Source organism: Miniopterus natalensis, chromosome 18, assembly GCF_054644295.1.
Source record: "Miniopterus natalensis isolate mMinNat1 chromosome 18, mMinNat1.hap1, whole genome shotgun sequence".
NCBI classification, from domain to species: domain Eukaryota; kingdom Metazoa; phylum Chordata; class Mammalia; order Chiroptera; family Miniopteridae; genus Miniopterus; species Miniopterus natalensis.
In genome coordinates, this window is record NC_142098.1 from 7,430,588 (window position 1) to 7,451,874 (window position 21,287).

The following is a 21,287-nucleotide window of genomic DNA, read 5'->3' on the forward strand; positions in this document are numbered from 1 at the left end:
TGCCAAAACACTGAAAGGTCAAAAGCACAAAGCCCAAATTATCTAGCCTGATCTACTGCTCTACAGAAGTGTCACTGGATGGCTTAAAAAATAACTTTTAAAAGACTATCAGCGAAGGAACGATAACCTTCCAACTCCTGCTTCTTCCTGAGGGAGCTGACAAGGAAAGGGGCGGAGGCCGCAGAGGCCCAGCCTTCGCCCCGCGGCCCGCCCTCCTCTCACAGGCTCTGGGTCCGAGCTTCGCCCAGCTCTTCGAGGGGAATTCGCTCTCTCCCCTCTCCTTCCAGGAATGCATCTGACATGTGCCGAGCACGGGCTGGACCCGCACACAGCGAACATCTGTTTGCTTCGGGGCACTCTTGCTGCAAAGCCCTCTGTGGTTAACCAGAGGGCCAGTCCCATTGTGAATTACAACGTCCACAGCATCTGGAAGTCATTCGCCGTCTTTAGGATTGGATATCCCTTTTTTCATCTTAAACCTGCTTTGTTTTCTTTTGTTCAGCCCACCATGATTTAATGTACTAATGGATTTTTAGAAGCACGTATAAAAAGGAGGTACACAGATCGTCAGAATTCACTTCTCAGAAAGTTACTGCCGTCCCTTCGAAATCGGCCTTCGGTTTTGTGCAGTCACACGAAAGGCTTTGGAGTTGTTGCTCTTTTAATTCCAAAGAATCAAAAAATGAAGACATGCTTTTCAAATGACTTACTTTAAGGCTTGTCATTTAAAGTGAACCTGTGATTTTATTGAAACCAAATTCTCTTGACTCACAGTGACCCAGAATCTAATTTTATACACAAGCCTCTATATTCTTAACTGTTCCTCTTTTGAGTCTTTTTGATAAGGATAGATTTTGGCTCTTTAAAGAAACAGATGAGTTGTAAATAACTAAACTGGAACACTTGGTTTTGTAATATTAAGTATAGAAATGCCACTAAATAAGAAGCCATAGCTATCAATGGGAAACTAGTTAAATAAATTATGCTCTACCACACCACACCACAAAGTATTATGAAACTTTTTAAAATAATGAATTAGATTTGCATGGACTGACCTAGAGCAGAGTTCCTCAATCTTGACTCTTAACATATTGGGCCAGGTAAGTCTTTGTTGTGGGGACTGTCCTTTGCATTGTAGGATGTTTATAGTAAACCTGGCCTCTATCTCCCTGATGCCAGTAGCAACCTGCCTCCCTCTCCTCACCATTCACAATAAAAAATGTCTCCAGATAGTGCCCACCCCTCCCCCCCAGGGTGGAGCAAAATTCCTCTTATTCAAGAACCACTGACCTAGAGTGGTGATGTCCCAGAGATGGGAAGTGAAAAAAGCAAGTTGTGCAATAATTTTAAAATGAAAAAATAAAAGTATATATGCCAACTCTGAACAATGGTTGCATTATAAGGGCTTAGGGCTGGAGGAGGAAGGAGGGGAACATCTTAACTTTTTCCATTTATAAAAACACTAAACAAAATAAATAAACTGATTTAGTCTGGGAAATCTAATAAAAAAAGATCTACAAATAGTTAAGACAGTCTGTCGCTCGTTGCTAGGGTTGAATAGTAAAAGTATAAATTTTCCATTTCTTAACAATTTCCGAGTTATCCATTGCCTGTGGAATCCTGGAGAAATGTGTCGCATGTATCAGAACAATCCCACTCCTCGCCTCACTGACAATATTCTCTTCTACTGTTCTTAAAATACTACATTCTGTTGGCGGGAGTCCCTCTGCAGACAGGCATCACAAAAGTGGATTTTACATTATCGATTTGTCCTAATGTTTTATGAGCACTCTACCGCACATTTAGCTATTTCTCTTAAAAAATGTGAGCTGTCTGTCCACTCCTCCACCTTCCTTTCAAGTTCTACCTTTGCTTGCTTACGTCCCTTCCAAGCCCTAACTCCTGGGAAGGAAGCTAGCTCATCCTTAATTTTACTCTCCTTAGACACCTTTTAGAATGCTCCGTGAAGTCCTTTCAGACTTATTTAAATCTAAATGTTTTAAAATATCTTCCAACAATGTCCAGAGTACATTTAAATTAGGCATTTTAATTCTGACTGTATACTAATAAATTAGTTAACTGGCCTGGCCATAAAATAGGACAATATGATTTGCTGAGCTTACTCACTAATAGGAGACTTATTCTGTTCTCTTGACCCCAGTGCCTATGAAAATCAGCATGTACAGTTACCTGATTGACTCATGCCACACCTCGAGCACTTGAGATGGGTCTCAAAGTCAAACAGAAGGTCAAGAAGTGAGCTTTCCTGGCTTCAGCAGTGCTCCCTAAAGTTCACCTGCAATTTATGCCTTTACTGTGGACCTGGTCGCTTGTGAGCTGCTGTTGACAAAAGGCCAGGGTTCGGTTCGCTGTCCTAAAAAGGAACACTTACGGGATGTTACCATGCGCCAGGCTTTGTGCTAAGCCTCACATGCATATCCAAGTCAACCCTCTAAAAAGCCTCCAGAATTAGATGCTATTATACCCGTTCTTAGATCAGAGTGGTTCTCCAGGCCTCAGAGCTAGCCCGTGACGCTCGGTGGAAAGCCTGCTCCAGGGAGCCATGGTGCCTCCGTGGTGGAGGCAGAGAGACACAAATGAACCTGTGGGCTCTCCATCGCCACAATCTCCCTTTCATGAACGTAACTCCATTTTCATTTGTTTTATAAATTGAGATTTCTCATAAAATTTCACTAAAAAAAAAATAGGGTTCCTCTACAGCAGAGACAGAGTGAAAACCACCCGAAAAATACTGGTGGTAGGGCCAAGGCCTTGCCAGAACTAGGAGCCATCCAAGTAGTTTTCAAATCCCCCAAAGTGCCAGTCCTATCTTTCTTATTGTTCATAGGTCAATACACCAAGGGCCTCGAAAATATTTCCAAGTAACCTCTGAACCACAGAATCGACGCATCAAAATGTGCCAGTGTTTACAATGGTCCGTAGCTGTCTGATAACAACTTCCTATGTGTGAAGATTACAGTGTAAGGAGATTAATGGTAAAAATGTCTCTTCAGAGACTCAAGTTCCTTTGGGCCCACCGATTACGAACAACGGCCTTGGGGAGCTTGGCAATCCTTAACAGCGCCAATCATTTTCCAAAAAAAAGTAAGCTTTAAGAGATGTTTCCATTGATCTTAGGATTTCCAGTTAAAAAGAGAAAGATGTCAGCTCAGTTTAAAGATATTTATGGAGCACCTACTATGTGCCACGCCCACAGAACCCAATGTTCATGTTCATATCTTTGACAATTACTGTGTGATTCTTTTAAACATTACTTTAATTAAACATAAATTGGAATGGACTAATAAATTCACTATGACAACGTGTAGGCAAGAATAATTCATACATACTCCTTCAAAATAGCTCACGACTTTTCCTACTAGTAATGACACAGTAAGGAAATATATAACTATAGATACACATTTCTTATTCACCTTAGGATACAACCTAAGAAATTTAATGCCTTTTTGTAAATCACTACCTCTCAGTTATTAAAATTAAATCTTGAAAAAACTACCAATGATCACCAAAAGGCAAAGCAACTAGTGATTTGTAAGAGGCTGCCACTCCCCCATCCAACACCAAGAGTCCAACGCCTGTACCTTTTTTTACTCCTTTCGCATTTAGATGACATTTGAGATTCAGGGTTCATGCGCATCATTTTCTAAGTTGCTCATGGTTTGGGAAAACCTCATTCTCTCCTCTCGGTCTCACTCTGTCCTCTCTGATGATCTTAGATAACAGTTTCTCCACCTGCACAGGGCTGACGTTTTGGTCTGGATAATTCCTTGTTGGGGGAAGGGCCTAACATACACCGCAAATGCTTCATTAGCACCTCTGGCCCCTACCTGCTGGATGCCAGGAGCCTTCCCTCCCCACCAGCCTGTGACAACCACAAGGGATCGGACGTTGGCAAATGTCTCCTGGGGGGAAGACTCCCCCTCTGAGAACTACTTTATTAGACAAATACAATGGAAATTATCTGGGGGTGGGGTGGGGAGAGGAAGTACGCAAAGCCTATGTCCTATCTGCATAAATGGAAAAACTGTGCACAAACATGATTCAAATTGTGATAAACACTGTGAAGAAAAGAAACATGTTATTTAAAAAGTATATATATTTGTGAGAGGGTGACTACATTTATTGGGTCAGTAGCAAAGGCCTCCCAGAGATGACATCTGAGCTGCTGTCTAGAGGGTGAGCCGACCGTGACAGGAGGAAGAGCATGTTCCAGGCAGAGGGAACAGCATGTGCAAAGCCCACGGCGGGAGACAGCTTGGCATGCTTGAGAAACAGAAGGTGGTCAGTACAGGTGGGGGCAGGGCGGGCAAGGTGAAGAGTGAAATGCAATGGGACTGGCGAGGTGGCAATGGGCCAGAGCATGCAGGGTAGAGAAATCAAGGGGTGCTTCCCTGAGGAGGTGACAAAGCCAGAAAAGAAGGAAGAGCATCCTAGGCAGAGGAGAACATGTGCCAAGGCCCGGGGCATGAGAAGAACATCACGGATAAGTAAAGAAGAGGCTGCTATCACTGGGCCCCTAAAAGCAAGGCTGGCTAGGAGGCTGGAGAGGCAAGGAAATGACCAGGCGGTGACTCGTCCTGTAGCCACCCTAGGAAGCCTGGGTTTTATTCCGTGTAGACGATGCCACGGAGTTGAAAGGCTTGGTATCTATCTAGTGGGTTATGCGTTCCAGGAAACACTGCCCGGTCCTACTCATGGGCAAGCCAGCTAAATGGCAGACAGGTTGGCTTCTACAGAAATAACATAAATGCCAACGTCAACACACACCCAGCCCGACGGATCAGCCTGCGTTCTGGAGAGCACCCAGGGCTTCACCCTGCGGTCGCAGCGGCCACGAGAACAGGCGGACGGGGCTCTGACAGGGAGCGAGCTGCATCCCCCCGCCCCCCGGCCCGGAGGAGCCAGCGAGCCGGGCCTGGTGGCCTGGGGGTCCTGGGGGGGCCCGGGGGCTGTGCAGCGGGGCTCGCTTCCCCCTCCGCCTGACGGAGGAGCCTCTCTGTTGCGGTGCTTGTGGTTTTGCTTTTGTTTTGAACCAGGGATGGATCCTGACAGTGGCCCTTCGCTTTCCTACACGGCCCGAAACCGTCCAGCACCGAGCATCAATCACGCGAGCAAACTGCGAACATCTGAATCATTCTATATTAAAAGGAAACTTTAGATCACGGGCGTAAATAAAGTGGGGTCACGGGGGATCAATGGAAGGCCAAATAAATACGAAGGAGACAGAAGCGATGCCCTCGGAGGCCGCGTACACATGGGCCCTGCCCCAGGCTCCGGGCTGGAGGTCCGCTGTCCTATTTAAACAGGGCAAACGACAGGCGACAGGCGGCAGGGCGTGGGCCCGAGCCCAGGCCTGCTGGACGCCACCAAGCCACCAAGCCGAGACAGCCGCAAGGTGATGGCCTCCCGCCGGCCAGCTCCACGCGCGGAACGTGGGGGCCGCCGAGGGGAGGGGTGCGGTTTGCTCTGATTTCCTGAACCGAGCGGCGGAGCCCCGTGCAGGCAGGTCCTCCCCGCTCACCTCTCGGCCGGCGCCGCCCGGGTCCCGCTGGCGGGGAGCGAGCCCCCGGCCCCGGCATTTACCTTAATTCAGTCACCCCCCTCCAGCACCGTGAACATGAGCTTTCAATCTGATTTTTTAAATCGTAAATATCACCCATTATTATTCTATTTTACCTATTTTTACTCATTACCAAGTGCTTCCTCCCATCTGGGTTGATTTTATCATTAAAAATATTTAATTTTTATCAGTAAAAATATTTAAAAATCTAATTTCAGATGTGTTTAATGTATGTTCCATCTACTTTTACAAATAATGATCCAATGATAGGTTTTCCTAATAGAAGATAATATCTAATTAAGAAGCAAATAACCCAAACGTATTAAATACTGGGACTAAATATACTGTCACTGTGCTAGTTTTTAAATTAATACTTCTTGAGAAATGAAGTCATGAGACAATTATCAGTAAAAAACAAAAACAATAAAAAAAAACCTGCTTAATGTTAATAAATACCAAAGAACTACAAATATGAAGTTGAAGCCAGTAATTTTATGCTCAAACGTTTAGTTCTGTCCAATAACAATGCTAAAATTTTATTTCCAAATTAACTGCAATCAACAGTTATGCAAAAGTATTGTGGTCCTAACCCCAACAGACCTTGAAACAAATATAGTGACGCCGAATGCATGCCGATGATAATTACAGACTGCACACCGCGAAGTGTAACTTCATCGAGATATCTACGCTGAAGTAGATCATTTTTACTTAATAACTACTCTCAGGGCTATAATCAAACATACCTACACACGAATGTTTTGTGAAAAACAGTCTTCCCAAAAGTTAATTAATAGTTTCTTAGCAAAATAAAATTTTCAAGAGTTTAACATAAAACACTTAATGTCATTTTACTCATATACCCTGTAACTCCTTTGTTTTACCAAGAAGTCAGCTCCGTGCTTATTGTAATCAGTCCAAAATAAAAATTTTAAAGAGGAATTTCATTTTTACAGCCATTTATACCTGAAACCCCTGCCCCTCCAGTTTTATTTAGTCGTCAAGTTATGCTCCTAAAAACAAATTAAATATTCCTCACTGCCCTTTCATTCATTCATATATTTAACAAATAAAATATTTATTGCGAGCCCACCAGGCACTTTTCTGGGCCTCAGGATGACGGCAGAGAACGAGACAGGTGAGGGACAGGATAGGCAAAGGAAACCATCTGAAAGGGTGACAAGTGCTATGAACAAAAGAAAATGGGGCGAAGGTATGGAGAGTAACTCTCATCCCTCTAAGGAAATGTCTGAGCCACCACACCAGCTTTACTCGGGAATCTGAGTGACGTAAAATGCTGCCTCTCTGTCCCGAGCCAGTAGGAAGTGCTGGCGATAAGTATAGTAGATAACTACAGATTATGTCTGTTAAAAACAAGATACATGGAAATAAATCACAGCATAACTTTCTAATAACACTTTTCCTTGAATGTTATGCATCAAGCAATTAATCACGTGTCACACTTCACAATAGCTAATTGGGTTTCGTAGAAGTTTGGAGCACGCTTTAGCAGATGGCCCTAAAGTTACCTCACCCTTAAAGACAGCACTCATGTGTTGTCAGTAGGTGTTTACAGGCCAAGAATAAAGGATATTTCTTTTAAGCTATGTATGGTAGAAGGTTGTTTGCTCTACAAGGAAAGAAGAAAGGTCCTGGTTGGTGTGGCTCAGCCGGCTGAGCACTGTCCTGTGCACCGAAAGGTCACCAGTTCGATTCCCAGTCAGGGCACGTACCCAGGTGTTAGGGTCGATCCCCAGCAGCGGTGCGTACAGGAGACAACTGATCGGTGTTTCTCTCTTCCATCGATGTTTCTCTCTCTCTCACTCTCTCTTCCTCTCCCTTCCTCTCTCTCCTTCCCCTGCCTCTCTCTCTAGAATCAACAGAAACATATTAAAAAATAAAAAAAGAGAGAAGAAATGTAGCTTGTAAAAATGTCTGTGGCCTTGTTAAGGTATCGTAACAGTTACATTCAAGTTGACTTTTGATGCTACGCATCTTTAAAGCAGTAATCAGGCTCTGAATTTTTGTAGTATATGAAAAAGACACTGGCAATCAAAAAAACAATTATAAAAATAGCACACTTAGTCTCTAATCATTAGAAACAATAGATAGCACTTAGTAGGTATTCAGTAAATATTTGAACAGGTAGGTCGTAATTCATTCAAACTGAGTTTTTGCTTTCTAAGTCATGCCTTTCCTATTCACTTACCATAAAAGTATTTTGACCACAACTTGACCAAAAATAAACATTACTGAAGTAATCATTCAATTTGTATGAGAAATTGGTGGTCCCCCAATGGCCAAGCAATCATCCTATGGAATTTAGCTCTGCAGGCTCTATTGATGACGGCAACGAACATGTTCATAACAATAATACGGGCTTGTTTTAATAGAACGTTCCACGCATTAAACACATTAATGAGCCATGAAATAACTGTTTTATCTGTAACACATTAAGCAACATTGCTAAAACAAGGTACTAATTGAAAGTCTGCTATTTCTCTTAAAGCAAGACTTTTAAAAGTATAAAAACTAAATGCCAGTCATTCTGTAAAAATTTAAAAAATCCGACTTCAAAATCAGAGCCATAGTAGAGGGTTCTATGAAAAATAAAAACTTCTATCATAAGCCTGATAATTTGAGATGTCTTATTTTGATAAATCCCATTTTCTTCTAACGTCAAAAATGACATCTGTTTAGATTATGACTTAAGTGTCTTATGAATATTTTAAAAGCTTATCGTTTACTTCTCTGCATGCTCTTCTTCTACAGGACTTTTCTTTCTCTTTCCTTAACAGGTATGAAAATGACCATACTCAAATATACCCCCCTTACGACCATCTTTTTCAATTTTCTAATACTATGTTTGATATTCCAAGAGCACCAGTGTGGCATTTTCTATAAATATATGCTATCACAATTAAATCCCAAGCCGTATCAAACAGAAAATGTCAGTCCTCGAAACACGAACTATAATGTATGAAGAAAACGTCCGTGAATTATCAGTGTGTTTTATAAATTCTCTCTTTTGGGGGGAGCATACAAAATATCAGACGAGAGACAATTATTTTACTGTCTGTTTCTTGGATATCAAAGAGAATTTTGAAATTCATCAAAGCTAACCTTCTGTTATGTACAACAGGCTAAGCTGAAAAGAATGTTAACAAGTTCAATTTTCATTCAATCAGCACTACTGCTCTCTGAAATGTTTCATTGCAGGAAAGAAATAAAAATAATCTATATGGTAATTATGAGGATGAATCCCCCAGTAACTTTCAGCTACATGAAAGGTCAGTTCTATTCAAGATATTTTATCAGTCCCCTGCACATACTCCTGTCCTGTCATTTTAAATCTGAACAGCATTTTATTTTCCCATTTACAGCTACCTGCAGAATTAAGTACTTAAGCCAAATAAGGGAAGAAAAAAAAAAAAAGAATGTTGAATGCTGGCAAAGGCTATAATAGCATAGAGATAAATCGTTCAGCTGCTCTCTCTCAAGCCTCTAGGGCTGTAGATTTTTCTTCTCCCGGTGCACTGTGGGTATTCAAAACTTGTTCAACATGATTTCATTTCATTTCAGGCACTGCCTGAGAAAACTAAATTACAGAATCAATCATACAGAAGGTCAGAGTGAGACTTCATTACAAGTATTGCATGCTTGCATGAATATCTTTCATTTATGACTGACCCAATATGTCACAATAGCTGTCTAGTAAAAATAATCCACTTTCTGAAATTGATGTACTACTGATGTCAATGCTACTCAGCAGGCTGGGCAGTTTATAGAGAGGTGTTAAAAAAAAAAAAAGCCCTTTGGCGTGCTTGTTGTAGATTTTTCAGATTGCAATCTTTTGCAGATTAAAATAATTTCCAGATGATCATCTAAACTGACAATAATGCACAGAGGTAAGGAATTTTTTTAACCAAAATATACTGTTGATTTCTACTTGCCAACCACATGCTGCTTTGAAATACACGTATCCACAACAAGCAAATCGAGGGTTTTCTATGAAGTCACAAATGCATGGACTCAATGTTTCAATAATTTGCTTTTGAATACCAGAGCATTATTTGCATTGTGAAATGTGAACGCTAAGTACTGGACTCATTTTTTTAAGTTTTGTATTTTTATTTATTTTTATTATTATTGAATTTATTGGGGTGACATTGGTTAATAAAATTATATAGCTTTCAGGTGTAAAATTCAATAATGTATCACCTGTAAATTGTACTGTGTGCTCACCACCCCAAGTCAAGTCTCCTTCCACCACCATTTACCCCCCCTTTACCCCCTTCTACCCCCAACCCCTTTCCCTCTGGCAATCACCATGCTGTTCTCTGGTCTCTGAGTTTTGTGGGGTTTTTGTTGCCGCTGTTTTTGGTTAATCCCTTCCCCTTTTTCACCCAGCCTCCCAACCCCCTTCCCCTCTGACAGCTGTCAGTCTGTTCCCTGTATCTACGAGTCGGTTTCATTGGACTCATTTTTAATCCCCCCTTTTTGCTCCTGCTCTGTTTTTAAATATAATGGCATAAATTGAAGGAAGATAAACATGTTGTGTTTGTTGCCAACAAAAATGCAGCTAATCAGTAACGTGACAAACTGTCACTCTCTCTAAAGGAAAACCAATGAGGCTCTGAAGAAAAGCTGGTTTAATGCAACATAAACAAGCTGGCTTTCTTCTCATATGATAGTCTTATCACCATAGCAATCCCTAACAGACAGCGTATTCATTTGGATAATCAAACTTCTTACTTGCATAAGGTATGAAACAGCCAGGCAGCGGGCGCCGAATGCGTGATGTATAAAGCGCTGATTATTTGCGGGTGACCTTCCTGGGGGAAATCTCGGAGGAGCCGCGCGGAGCATTACGATACAGCCAGCGACTGGGGCCCGGCCGGGAGGGACCTTGACACAGCCTATTTTTAACCATGCCTCTGGCGATTCCCAATTCAAGTTTATAGGTGAGCATGTCAAGCAGTACACAGAACAAAGCCAACGACACATTGTATTCATCATAATTCTGTCCTAGTACATTTTATTTTTTCCAACATTTGTGATTTAAAACCCCATGACATTTCTTCAAGGTGAAATTCTACTAGACTTCTCAACAAGATTAGTTTGTTTCGAGCCAAAATAAATATCATTGGGTTCAGCAAAACTTTAGAAAGGCACCGACAGATGTGATGAGGTCCATGTAAATACCATGACTACAGCCTGCACTTAGCTAATGTACTTATACTTTAGAAATCAATGAAATAATTCAGCTGCTTTAGTGATTAGCAATACATTACAAAAGCAGCATTAAAAATTGAGTCCTCTCCCCCAACGCCAGCCCCTGAAAGCACTGTTCTTTAAGTGTATGTGAATATCATAATTATTTTATGATTCCATCTTTAGTTCTTTCCAATATAGTAAATTCGATTGACCATGAAATGAAATTTCATAGTCAAAATGCCTCCTTTACACTTTTTTTTATAGCAGCAATAACAGTTTTATGGCTTTAAGGGAAGGTAATTCATCAGATGTTTAATTTAAAGGCAGATTCTTATATTATTAATAAATATTTACCAATTTAATAAAGTACACATTTTAGCATGCATTATATGGTCTTTTAACTATTTCCGAGACTTTAATGAGCCTCGCTGAGCATCGATGAGTAATGGTGAACCCTGGCTAACTCCCCTGGTGACTAAACACCCTCTTTATTTTTATTATTTTCCAGGCACAACACTGCAAGCCTGATTGTAGACAAACAGAGACAGAACCCTCCTTTCCAGCGTCAAAGGGACAAAAATGTAAGAAAGTCCACAGGAAACAATTATTTGCGATGGCGGGGAACGTTTATGAATACTTAATGACCCTTCCCGACTGTTGGCTCCATTTTTTTCCAGCAAAAAAGTAAAAATAAAAACCCTGACGTTCAGTTCAAACACAAAAGATCACAGGCAAAGAAAATTATGTTGCCGCAATCCTATTTGGGAAAGTAATCTTATATTTCAGAGCGCTCGCTGAATCTCCACACGCTAATCCACTACATATTTTGCAATTGTCTGTTGTTATCTGGGGAATTAACAATGAACCCAGTAAACATCACTGGCACGGTCCTAAATGTGCAGAGAAATATGTAAACAAGCAATAGGATTTGTTGTTTGTTATATCAACACATCTGTTTAATTTTATCGGGGTTAAAAAAAAAAAAAAAGGCCTTATAAACTATTAATCCTGTTTTAAAATGTCTGCTTAGTATCTCACCTAGATAGACACAAATGCTTTATATACTGTGGTGGAAAAAAAAAAAATCCCAGCAGAAGAGTTTAAAATACTTAAGGAGATTTACTCTGGTGATTGCTGACTATAATTGCTAACTAAAAAAAGAGAAACAAAATGATTGCATTAGCCGTCTCAGCTCTCTGGAGTGCCTTATTCAATGTTTATGACAATAAATAACACGATTAGATGTATTTCACACAATAACCGGATCTATATTTTCCTGGGCTGATTATAAGCAGTTATTCTTTTCCCGTTTCTCCGTATCACAGTTGGGTATTTCATCTGAGGTGGGAGCCGCCCGTGAATCACAAACGTGGTGTTCCAGCCCACCCAAGGCAGGCCCCGGGCGCCTGGCCGAGGGCCCCCATTTCCACGCGGCGCCCGGGCAGGCCTTCAAGGCCAGTGCGCCTCTCTGTTGAACAACAAGCCAGGGCGACGGGTGGCTTCCAAACCAATGAGTCTGACCCTTAAAAAATCATTTCAGATCCGAAAGATCTTGCTGGGTCACCCTCTTTCAGATGGGCCTGCCAACCAACCCAGCGCCCCCTCGTCAAATACCGGGGATGGGCTCTCGAACCTGTGCCCCGAGACGCGCAAAGAGCGGACAGCCTTCGAGCCACCGACGCGCCGCCTACCGTGTGTAGCCCACTGCCGTGCAGGGCCCCGTCTTGGTCCACGAGGTTCCTTGAGATGGTGATGGACGGGAGATCCAGGCTCTGGGGGGGGAACTGGGGCGTGAACTCGCTTCCCTGGGCAGGCAAGGGCTCGCCGAGGCCTTGGAAGGGCAGGAGCACGTCGGGGAGGCCCAGGGCGGGGTCCGCCTCCGGGGGCGGCGTGATCGGGGGGATTTCAAACTCCTCGTCTCCAAGGCTCGGCGTGTGGAAGGTCTGCTGAAAGGGAACAAAACACAGGCACCTTCACGCTCCGCTCCTATGCCTCGTTCCTCCCCGGAGCGAAGAAGAAAGGCTTTGCACGACACTACAGACCTAGGCCAAATATTTATTTCTCAAATGAAAACATCTTAAACACAGATTTCCACATATAAAGTTTTGCTGATCATTCTGATTAAAGATTTAAGTCTCATTATCATATGGTTTTAATGGAGTATCAGTATTAACAGTTTTTTAATGCGTACTTAATTAGCAACATCTGTCTTTGTTGTTAGTTGGAGCAGCAGCGACATTAGATTTGGCTATATAACAAATTGCCACTTTATTGATATGTTAGTGAAACAGCTCAAACCGCTCCCATTATCCACATGCTTCATAAAACGCTGACGATTCTGTGGTGCACACACACAACATTAATCCAGAAGTGAACATTACGCATATTTACTTTCTGTCACAACATATAAAACAAGTCATATTAAATTTGCAGTTTGCTTCTTAAACTTCTTTACTGATATATTCCCAAGTGTAATAAATGCTTCTATGGAAATTGTTACTGTTTATAATGCAACGTTGTATATAAGAACTATCTTCAGAGCATCTATTAAAATGTTCCAGTGCTTTTATTTAAACTATAAGGAGAGTTATTTCCTTTGATATGAATATTTTGATACGTATTAATCAGAACATTTTCTGCCAGTCTTCTACTTTTATTTTATTTTATCTATAGAATGAGCATAGAGATATATTGATAGAGATACACAAGCTCCACTGAGGCTGCTCACTTAGACAAATGTTATTTCTCAAGACCTAAGAGTAAACAATGCACTGCTTGCTTTATTGCTACTTAGGTTCTTAAAGGTCGTGTTATAAGAGAGGGCCTTTGAATGTAAATCAGGACTGTATGCTCAACCCCACTAACCACCTTTCTTACACTTGAACTTGGATTGGGGGGGTGTCAAGGTCTAGAATATTATTTTTGGTTGAGTAAAGGGGTTGGGGGACCACTCAGATTTTTTTATCCTTAGCTCAGAGGGTTCAATTTACAGTTCATTTATTATTAATAACATTTTTGAAGAATGAATTGGTGCAAGATCATTTGAATCTGCTGTAATTGGCTAAGAGAACTCATTTAGAGCTGAAAATCATCATTATTCAAACTCTGAATTGATGATATAATTTAACAACCACTTGAGAGAAAATAGAAACAAACTGAAGGGGAAAAAACACATTTCTTACATACAGAACCTGTCAACTCTTATTTTTATCTCACCAGAGATAAAGGGGTCACATGACATGGGTGTCCCTGGCAGACAATCAAACATCTCAAGGTCCTCAGTAGATTCGATATATGCAAAACTTTACTGCATAGCAACACATTTGAAAGCTAGAATGAAATATTAGATTTTCTGACATATCTATTCTGATAATGACCCCTAAAAGACGTTGATTTCTTACGATGTACCCTGAGTTCTCAAACACAAAGGGATGCATTGGCCGCCAACGTGGTTGGCTAATGAACGTCACCCTATGGCTGCATTTGCCGTTATTTTGGCACTAATGCGGTCTAGTAACAGATGCAACTGTAATTTGTGACTCATTTGCTACCCCATTACTGCTTAATGAAATCTAACATATCACATTAACAATACGGATAAACACTCATTCTTGATATGTGGCATTTGGCTGTTTTCATTACCACTGTAATTAACACTTGAAATATTATTTCAATAAATATTTAAAGTACTTTAAAAATGGTCAGGGTAATCATGACACAGACAGAAAACACGAAGCAAACGTGTGAATTTCAAACTCAGAGTCTCCCGGTCCCCACGGAATTATCTGCAGAGACAATAGCTATGAGAAGGGGATTGGTTTCAGGTACAATTTCGATTTTACTGCATCAAGCCCAAAGTCTTCCCAAATTAGTTTCCGCTCATTAAAATGTTAAAAAAACAAATAAATTTACATTTAATGCAGTGATTGGGAAATTAGGTACATGCTATAATGTAGCACATTAACATTTACTCGGGCTTTATTTTTTGTTCAAAAAAAGATGTGCGGGGAAATCATTACATAAAATTACCTCTTAAACTCTAACATAAACACATCTTACCCTAGGCAGTCAAAATTAAGGAGGTTTTCATTTTTATTTTTGTTAAGGAATAGAGAGCTATCTTATCTATATATAAATGTCCTTACAGTATCATTTTATAAAAAACAAGATAATTTTAAGTTAGAATTTAGTCTACTACTATATCGTAACCTAGTAAAACAATACAATAAAATTATATTACAGTACATAACCAAGAACATGCTAAAATCTTTAACCACTTTTAAAGAGAAGTAATGTATTCAATACAATGTTAAGCATTCCCTAGAGAAAAGCGTCACAAAAACACTGGTTATCTGAGATTATAAAAGTAACCGTGTATGGCATCCGCAACAACAGCAAAAGTTACTGACTCTGGACACTGTGCCTTGTGACCAAGATCAGATTAATCGTTTCAAGTTTCTATGATTACTTCTTGCAGATATTGACTTTTCAGTGTTTACCTTGAACACGTTAAAGTAGAGTGTACACGGTTAAATACCATCTGTACTGAAATGTTCAAAACATTTGTTCCTTTTGATAAAAATGCAAATCTGGAGAACTGTTGTATCAACACATAACAGCCAATGTCTGACACGGTGAATTATCACAGCTGGAATTAAATTGTCTCTGAGCAGCTGCTGGCAGTGGAGCTTTCATCAATGTTTGATTCAAATGTAGGGAAAAATCCTACAGAATGAAACACCGTGTTGTCCTTACAGATGGGGTTTGTGTTCATTATCGCAAACAACACAGCAGCCAGTGCCAAACAATATTCCCTTATCTGGGCTGTCTTCTTGCTTAGAGAGATGATGGTCACCGTAAAAATGATTCATCTACAAGTGCCCTTCATTCTGGATTCCCTGTTTTTTCCAAATAATTTCTCAATGTGAATTTCTTTCATACGACTTGCTTCCTTGGACCAAGATCATCGACAAAGCCATTACGGTTTTCACTCTCCGGGGGTCAAACGAGTTCAGTTCCTATATTTGAATGTATTTGGAAATGGAAGACTTTTTATTGCAGGAACCGCCAAGAGGTCCCATTTGGACGAATTTCACTGTTCGCTCTTGTTTTAAAATCTTAAATCTCACAGGCTGCCATTTTTAAGAAACCATTCCCTTGATCTAATCAAGATCGAGGTTTTTCTGGAGGGCAGGCCAACGAGACCAGACAACAGCCCTAAGTGAGTGAGTCAGGAATTCAATAAAAACAGCGACAAGAAGGGATGTGTTCCAGTGGCACCAGTAAACGGTAAACAACCCCGGGGTCAATGTGGAGCTGCCCTTAGGCTCCATCGCTCAGCTTTCCTGGCTGTGGCCACTGGAGCGTGCCATTCACCCCTTCATTCATGCAGTCCGCACTTACTGAGCAGCTACTGCGTGTCAGGCGCTGTACTAGGCTGTGGGGATCTAACAAAAACCGAAACACTGACTTCCAGTCGCTCCCACCGAAGACCTAAGAATGATAATCCTGTCCTGCCGCGTCGTTTCCCAAATCATGGCAACTTAATGAGATTATCCCCAGAGCTATGCGAAGTTAAACTAATATTTTCTATCAAAAGTCACTTCCATCCTAGTTTCCAAAATAACCACTCATCTGCTTAGGCACCAATACAGTTTGCATAGATAGATATTCTGCACTCTCAAGGATTTCCTTTTGTCTGCATATGTATTTCCCTTCATCAAGAGGTGTGTGTGAACTGCTGTTGTTCTCAATGGCCTTGGACAAGTGACAGAGGCCGCTCAGGTTATTTTCTCTTCCAATAGGTTTTTCTCGTGTCTCCTCCTAAGTTGTTACCTTGTGTCTCGTAAGAGAGAGAGAAATCTGATACTTTGCTTTTCCCTTCCAGCCTCTTAAATGATCTAAATAACACACAAAACACGAAGGGACACATGAAGACAGGCGCCTACCTCGCTGGCTGCAAAGAAAGCGTTGTTTGCCTCGGCCATGTTCATGTAGTTATTGTTATTTCCAAACTGCAAGAAAACAGATTGTCTTAGGTTAATGCACAGCCCAGTAAAGGCTCCTGGAGGCGTCCCTCCTGCTCCGTGGGGCCTGGAGAAGCGGGCGCTGGGGACGGGGGGCGGTTTCCCAGCGCCGGCGGCTGGGCCCCGGCAAAACGCGGGCGGGTCACGCTAACTTGCAAGTTCCAGAGAATACGGGGGTCCCTCATGAAGACCAATGGCAAAGCGAGGCAGTCGCGCACACTTGGCCAACCGGCGAGCAGCGGGTGCTGTTTGTTGAACCGGCATCTGTGAGAGGTTAGAAGGAAAAGAGTTTCCCCCAAACCACCCTGACACATTTTTAAAACATGTTGGGATTTCAGAGCTTACTTTTCCAGAACAGATGTCACAAGTGTGGGTAGGTTAAGATGTGAATTAAAAGGAACAGAATTCAATTCCCAGGACTCAAATTCTATTTTCTAGTGAATGGGGTGTGGTGTGAATATAAATAAATAATAAGACTAAAGAATATTTTTTAAATCTCCAGAGTTTAAAACGATATCTATATCCATCAGAGCTGTTGAAAATAGTGATATTTAATCTCTCAATGTAACATTAAGTGCAAAGAGGTTTAAAAAATAAGCGGGATCCTATGAACACAGCAATTTTTATTTAATTCCCTAACACAATAGCCTATTCATACCACCACAAATAAGACTGTATCAGCATTTCAGACATAAGCTCTTTACTTCCAGAGACCTGTTATCAAAATGTAAAACTTGGATTTGGGCAGAAATGGGTTTTTGGGTTCGGGTGGTATGAGCGGGCACATTTGGTGGCTTTAAACATTGTTATCAGCCTGGCAAGATGGAAGGCCCTGTGAGCATAATTAGCTGGAGTTATATTATTTTCATGATTTTTAAATGGTAAAAGGCCGCCCTCCTTTTTACACAGTGTACGATTTCCTTCCTTTCACGCATTAAATGACACATGGGTTCGGTCCCCAAAGGGTGGAATGCACACATCCATTCTCTAATATAAACAGAGCTAGTAATTATTGAAAGTAGGGGCACAATCTTCCCAAGGAGAGGGAAGGGGGCGGCAGGGGGAGAAAGAAACAGAGAGCGAGCGAGAATAAACAGAACACAGGTACCGAAGACCCACACACATCCTCTCAATGAACCCACCAAAACTATTTGCAGGGGGGCTCTAGCCCCTGACTGAACCCGTAAGGCTCCTGCACAGAAGCGGGGCTGACACGGCAGGGACCCAAGAACGGGGCAGGATCTATACGAACGACCCGAAAGGGTCCAGAGCGCTGCTAAGGTCCAGGGGAGCAAAACCCCACGCTGCACAGCGACACCTCCACACACGCCACACAGCGGGCCCTCAGTCCATTTGGGTGAATATCTTTCTAAGGATTTCCAAAAGATGTATCTGCTTGTGCTTAAGAAAGGCCTTTATCTGGCTTCTTGGAAGGCACGTGATATCTAAAATAAGCATACACTTATCTCCGAACTATGGAGTTGCATACATTCAGTACGCAGAGTTTGTCTGTATGTACATCACACCTCAATAAAGGGGTTTCAAAAGAATTTAAAAGTTGTTTTTGTAAAAACACACACACCCACAAGCAGGTGCACACGCACACACATGCACACACAAACACAAACACATTTTCCCCATGCTTCTACAATATTAAAAATGTGCAAGAAAAAGCATAGCTTCTGTCTTGGAATTCTTGATGAATTAATGATCTTGGAATTAAAATCTCGGGCCTCCATTCCGCATGTTCATTATAAATATTTATGAGAACTTGGGTCACGCTGTGCATTCCATGCACCAATCCTGGCTCCCCAAACAGCCTGTATCACAACTTTAACGTTATTTAAATGTAGGTTTTGTTGGGGAATTAGAAATCCATTTAAGGCAAACAGCTCATTATCACAGAGTATTTTTTTAAGATTAAACTCACTTATTATCTAATAGCACCTAAAACAACAAAGAAAAATAAAATGGCTATTAAACTAAGGGCCTAAACAATTCAAAAAACAAATTAAGCTTCGAGTGAAATAAGAACTGGGTTAGAAATCCTCTTCTGAACAGTTAGTATGCGAATGTAATTACTGAAGAAACTACAGCTAATCAGCTGTGAATTGTATCCATTAATTAGTATTTGCCCTGGAGAAATGAGAAAAACCAGTAACATCGCAGGCACCTCTGCGTGAGGATGAGCCACGGGATGGTGGCGCTGCATTTAGTCAAGCAGGTGGCTCCAGTGGTCCAGGTAATTTGAAAAGCTCTCACCTGAAGTACTGAGCTGGAATCACAGAGCACTCCCTGCGTATCTTTTGTATCTATATATACAGGCCTTAATTAACAGCTTTTAATTTGGAAACACTTGGCAATCAGGCAAGAACAGTTATAAATCATTTCAAATAGAAGCAAAGGTTTCTATTCTGTTTGGGATAAAGTACCTCAACAAAGGTGGCTTCGAATGCTGACATGTTACAGGGCACTGCCTTCCTCTTGCCTAGGGGGCCCCGCCCCTGGTGCGGTGAGGGAGGGTAGTCAGATAAAACACAGGACAACCACTTAAATTTGACTTTCAAATTAACAACTTTTTTAAAAAAAAAGTATAAGTATGTCCCACGCACTATTTGGGACATACTGATACTAAAAAAGTATTCTTTCTTTATCAGTGATTCAAAGTTAACTGGGTGTTAATGCATTTTTATTTGCTATATCTGACCCCCCAATGTGGTGGTGACCCTGATCAGGATGCAAGAGACGCCACTCTTTGTGTGACGTACCTTATCTAGCAATGCTAGTGTAATTGTATCTATTTTATTTTTAAATGTGACCTATGAATCCTGCTTTACTTGTTTGTGTAAGAACATATCTGATTCTTAGAGAAAAAGTGACCCTTTGGGGGCAGATCTTTAATATAATGACCTCAGAACAATTAACGTCAACTAAATTGTGTATAATTAAATTTATGTTCTAGGAGATAGTGACACTGGTAAACACACTGTATTACAAAAAATCCAAGGTCCCTGAGGGAGGAAGGGGCCTTAACTGTGTTCACCACTGGCTCCCCCAGAACTAACAACAACGTCTGGCATATTCAAAGCAGTCCAAGCTTTGTGAAGGAAGGGAAGAAAGGAGAAATCCCACTTTAACCTCAGGGTCTCATAATCACCCATCCTAGCTGGAGTAACTCCATCACTTCCGTTTTCGTGATGAGTGTGATGATGACCGTAATAATCCTAATAATCATGTTAATGTGTTTTTGCCCTGTAATGCCTTCTACATACATTATTTAATTTTCCTAAGTGCAACTAAATGTAATTTATTTTCCCAACAACCAGTTAGATAAACATAATTACTATCCCCATGTTATAAATTAAGAAACGGAGGCTCCTGAGAGTCAAGCTACTTGCCCCAAATCCGATACAAACACGGAAGTGGGACATCCGTCCTGCCTCACAGTCTGTATCACTTATGATCCAATATCCATCAAACCTTGAATATTTCACTCGCTGATCAATGCCACTCTAAATCTTATCAATCTTATCTTACTCGCAGCTAGAATTTCCCAGCGGGTAGAAAAGGGTCCCCGCAGCCCGTGAACGACACAGACCGCGGTCCTCTCCGAGTCACAATGCCAGCTGCAAAGTTAAAGGCCTTGAGGAGTCCTGCAGCTAATTCTTCAAGGCACCATGTGGTACTGTGCTGGGCACTGCAGATAAAATGGGGAGGAAGCCGATAAGATTCCTCCTTGGACGGAGCTTACATTTTTCTTACGTGTGAGACAGTAACCCCCTCCCCACCCAAAATATTTTTTTTCCCCGCGGAGCCCTTCCTTTTGTTTTCCCCACAACACCCTGTGGGAACACACTTTGGGAAACCTTGTTCCAGACTCTTTACTGACAACATTCTTTTATTGTCCTCGAATCCTTATAAAAGCTAAGAGCTTACTTTTGTACAATGGTAGCATTGATGCATTTTGCAAGTCAACTAAGTAAGAATTTCTAAATTATGCGCTGTAAGTCACCTTAATTTGGCCTGTTCCCAGCCTTTTAGACGGTGACTCGCTGTTCCTTCAAAGATCTCCTGCTCAACCACATAAGGTTCTTCCAGGAGACTTGAAGAGTCCAAACAAAACATTTCACGTAAACTAAACGAACATCAGGTGGAACAGAGAGTTAACTGCTCTGAAGAGCATATAAAAACATGAAAGAAATGGGCTTACATACAGGGGAAGCGGTCACTGAGAGGCAGGGGCATTTGCGGGGCCCTTTCCCCGCTGATAGGCTCTAACAGGTGCGATCCCCAAGGACACAATCCCCAAAGATGTAACTAGAAGGCAGCACTGAATTACTCTGCGCACCTCCACCCTCATCCTTTCACAAAAGAACATCTTCATTGTACTGGGACGTCCACGTCCTGTTTCTGCCTGATGGGCAATTACAGCCTCGGCAAATATAATTTATGAAGGGCATCAATTA

At 41.5% G+C, this 21,287-nt stretch overlaps 1 protein-coding gene across 2 annotated transcripts in view; it reads right to left on the bottom strand.

The window, feature by feature from the left end:
* Nucleotides 1-21,287, bottom strand: part of TOX3 (TOX high mobility group box family member 3) — a 96,251-nt gene that overhangs the window by 12,333 nt on the left and 62,631 nt on the right. The window contains exons 2-3 of one of the 2 annotated variants that reach the window (XM_087826914.1): nucleotides 16,744-16,809; nucleotides 12,487-12,738 (exon numbers count right to left, since the gene is read on the bottom strand). In XM_087826914.1, coding sequence (XP_087683040.1) covers nucleotides 12,487-12,738; nucleotides 16,744-16,809 — 318 coding nt within the window. Of the gene's footprint in view, nucleotides 1-12,486; nucleotides 12,742-16,743; nucleotides 16,810-21,287 lie in introns of both variants that reach the window. The other variant, XM_087826913.1, reaches the window with a different exon arrangement.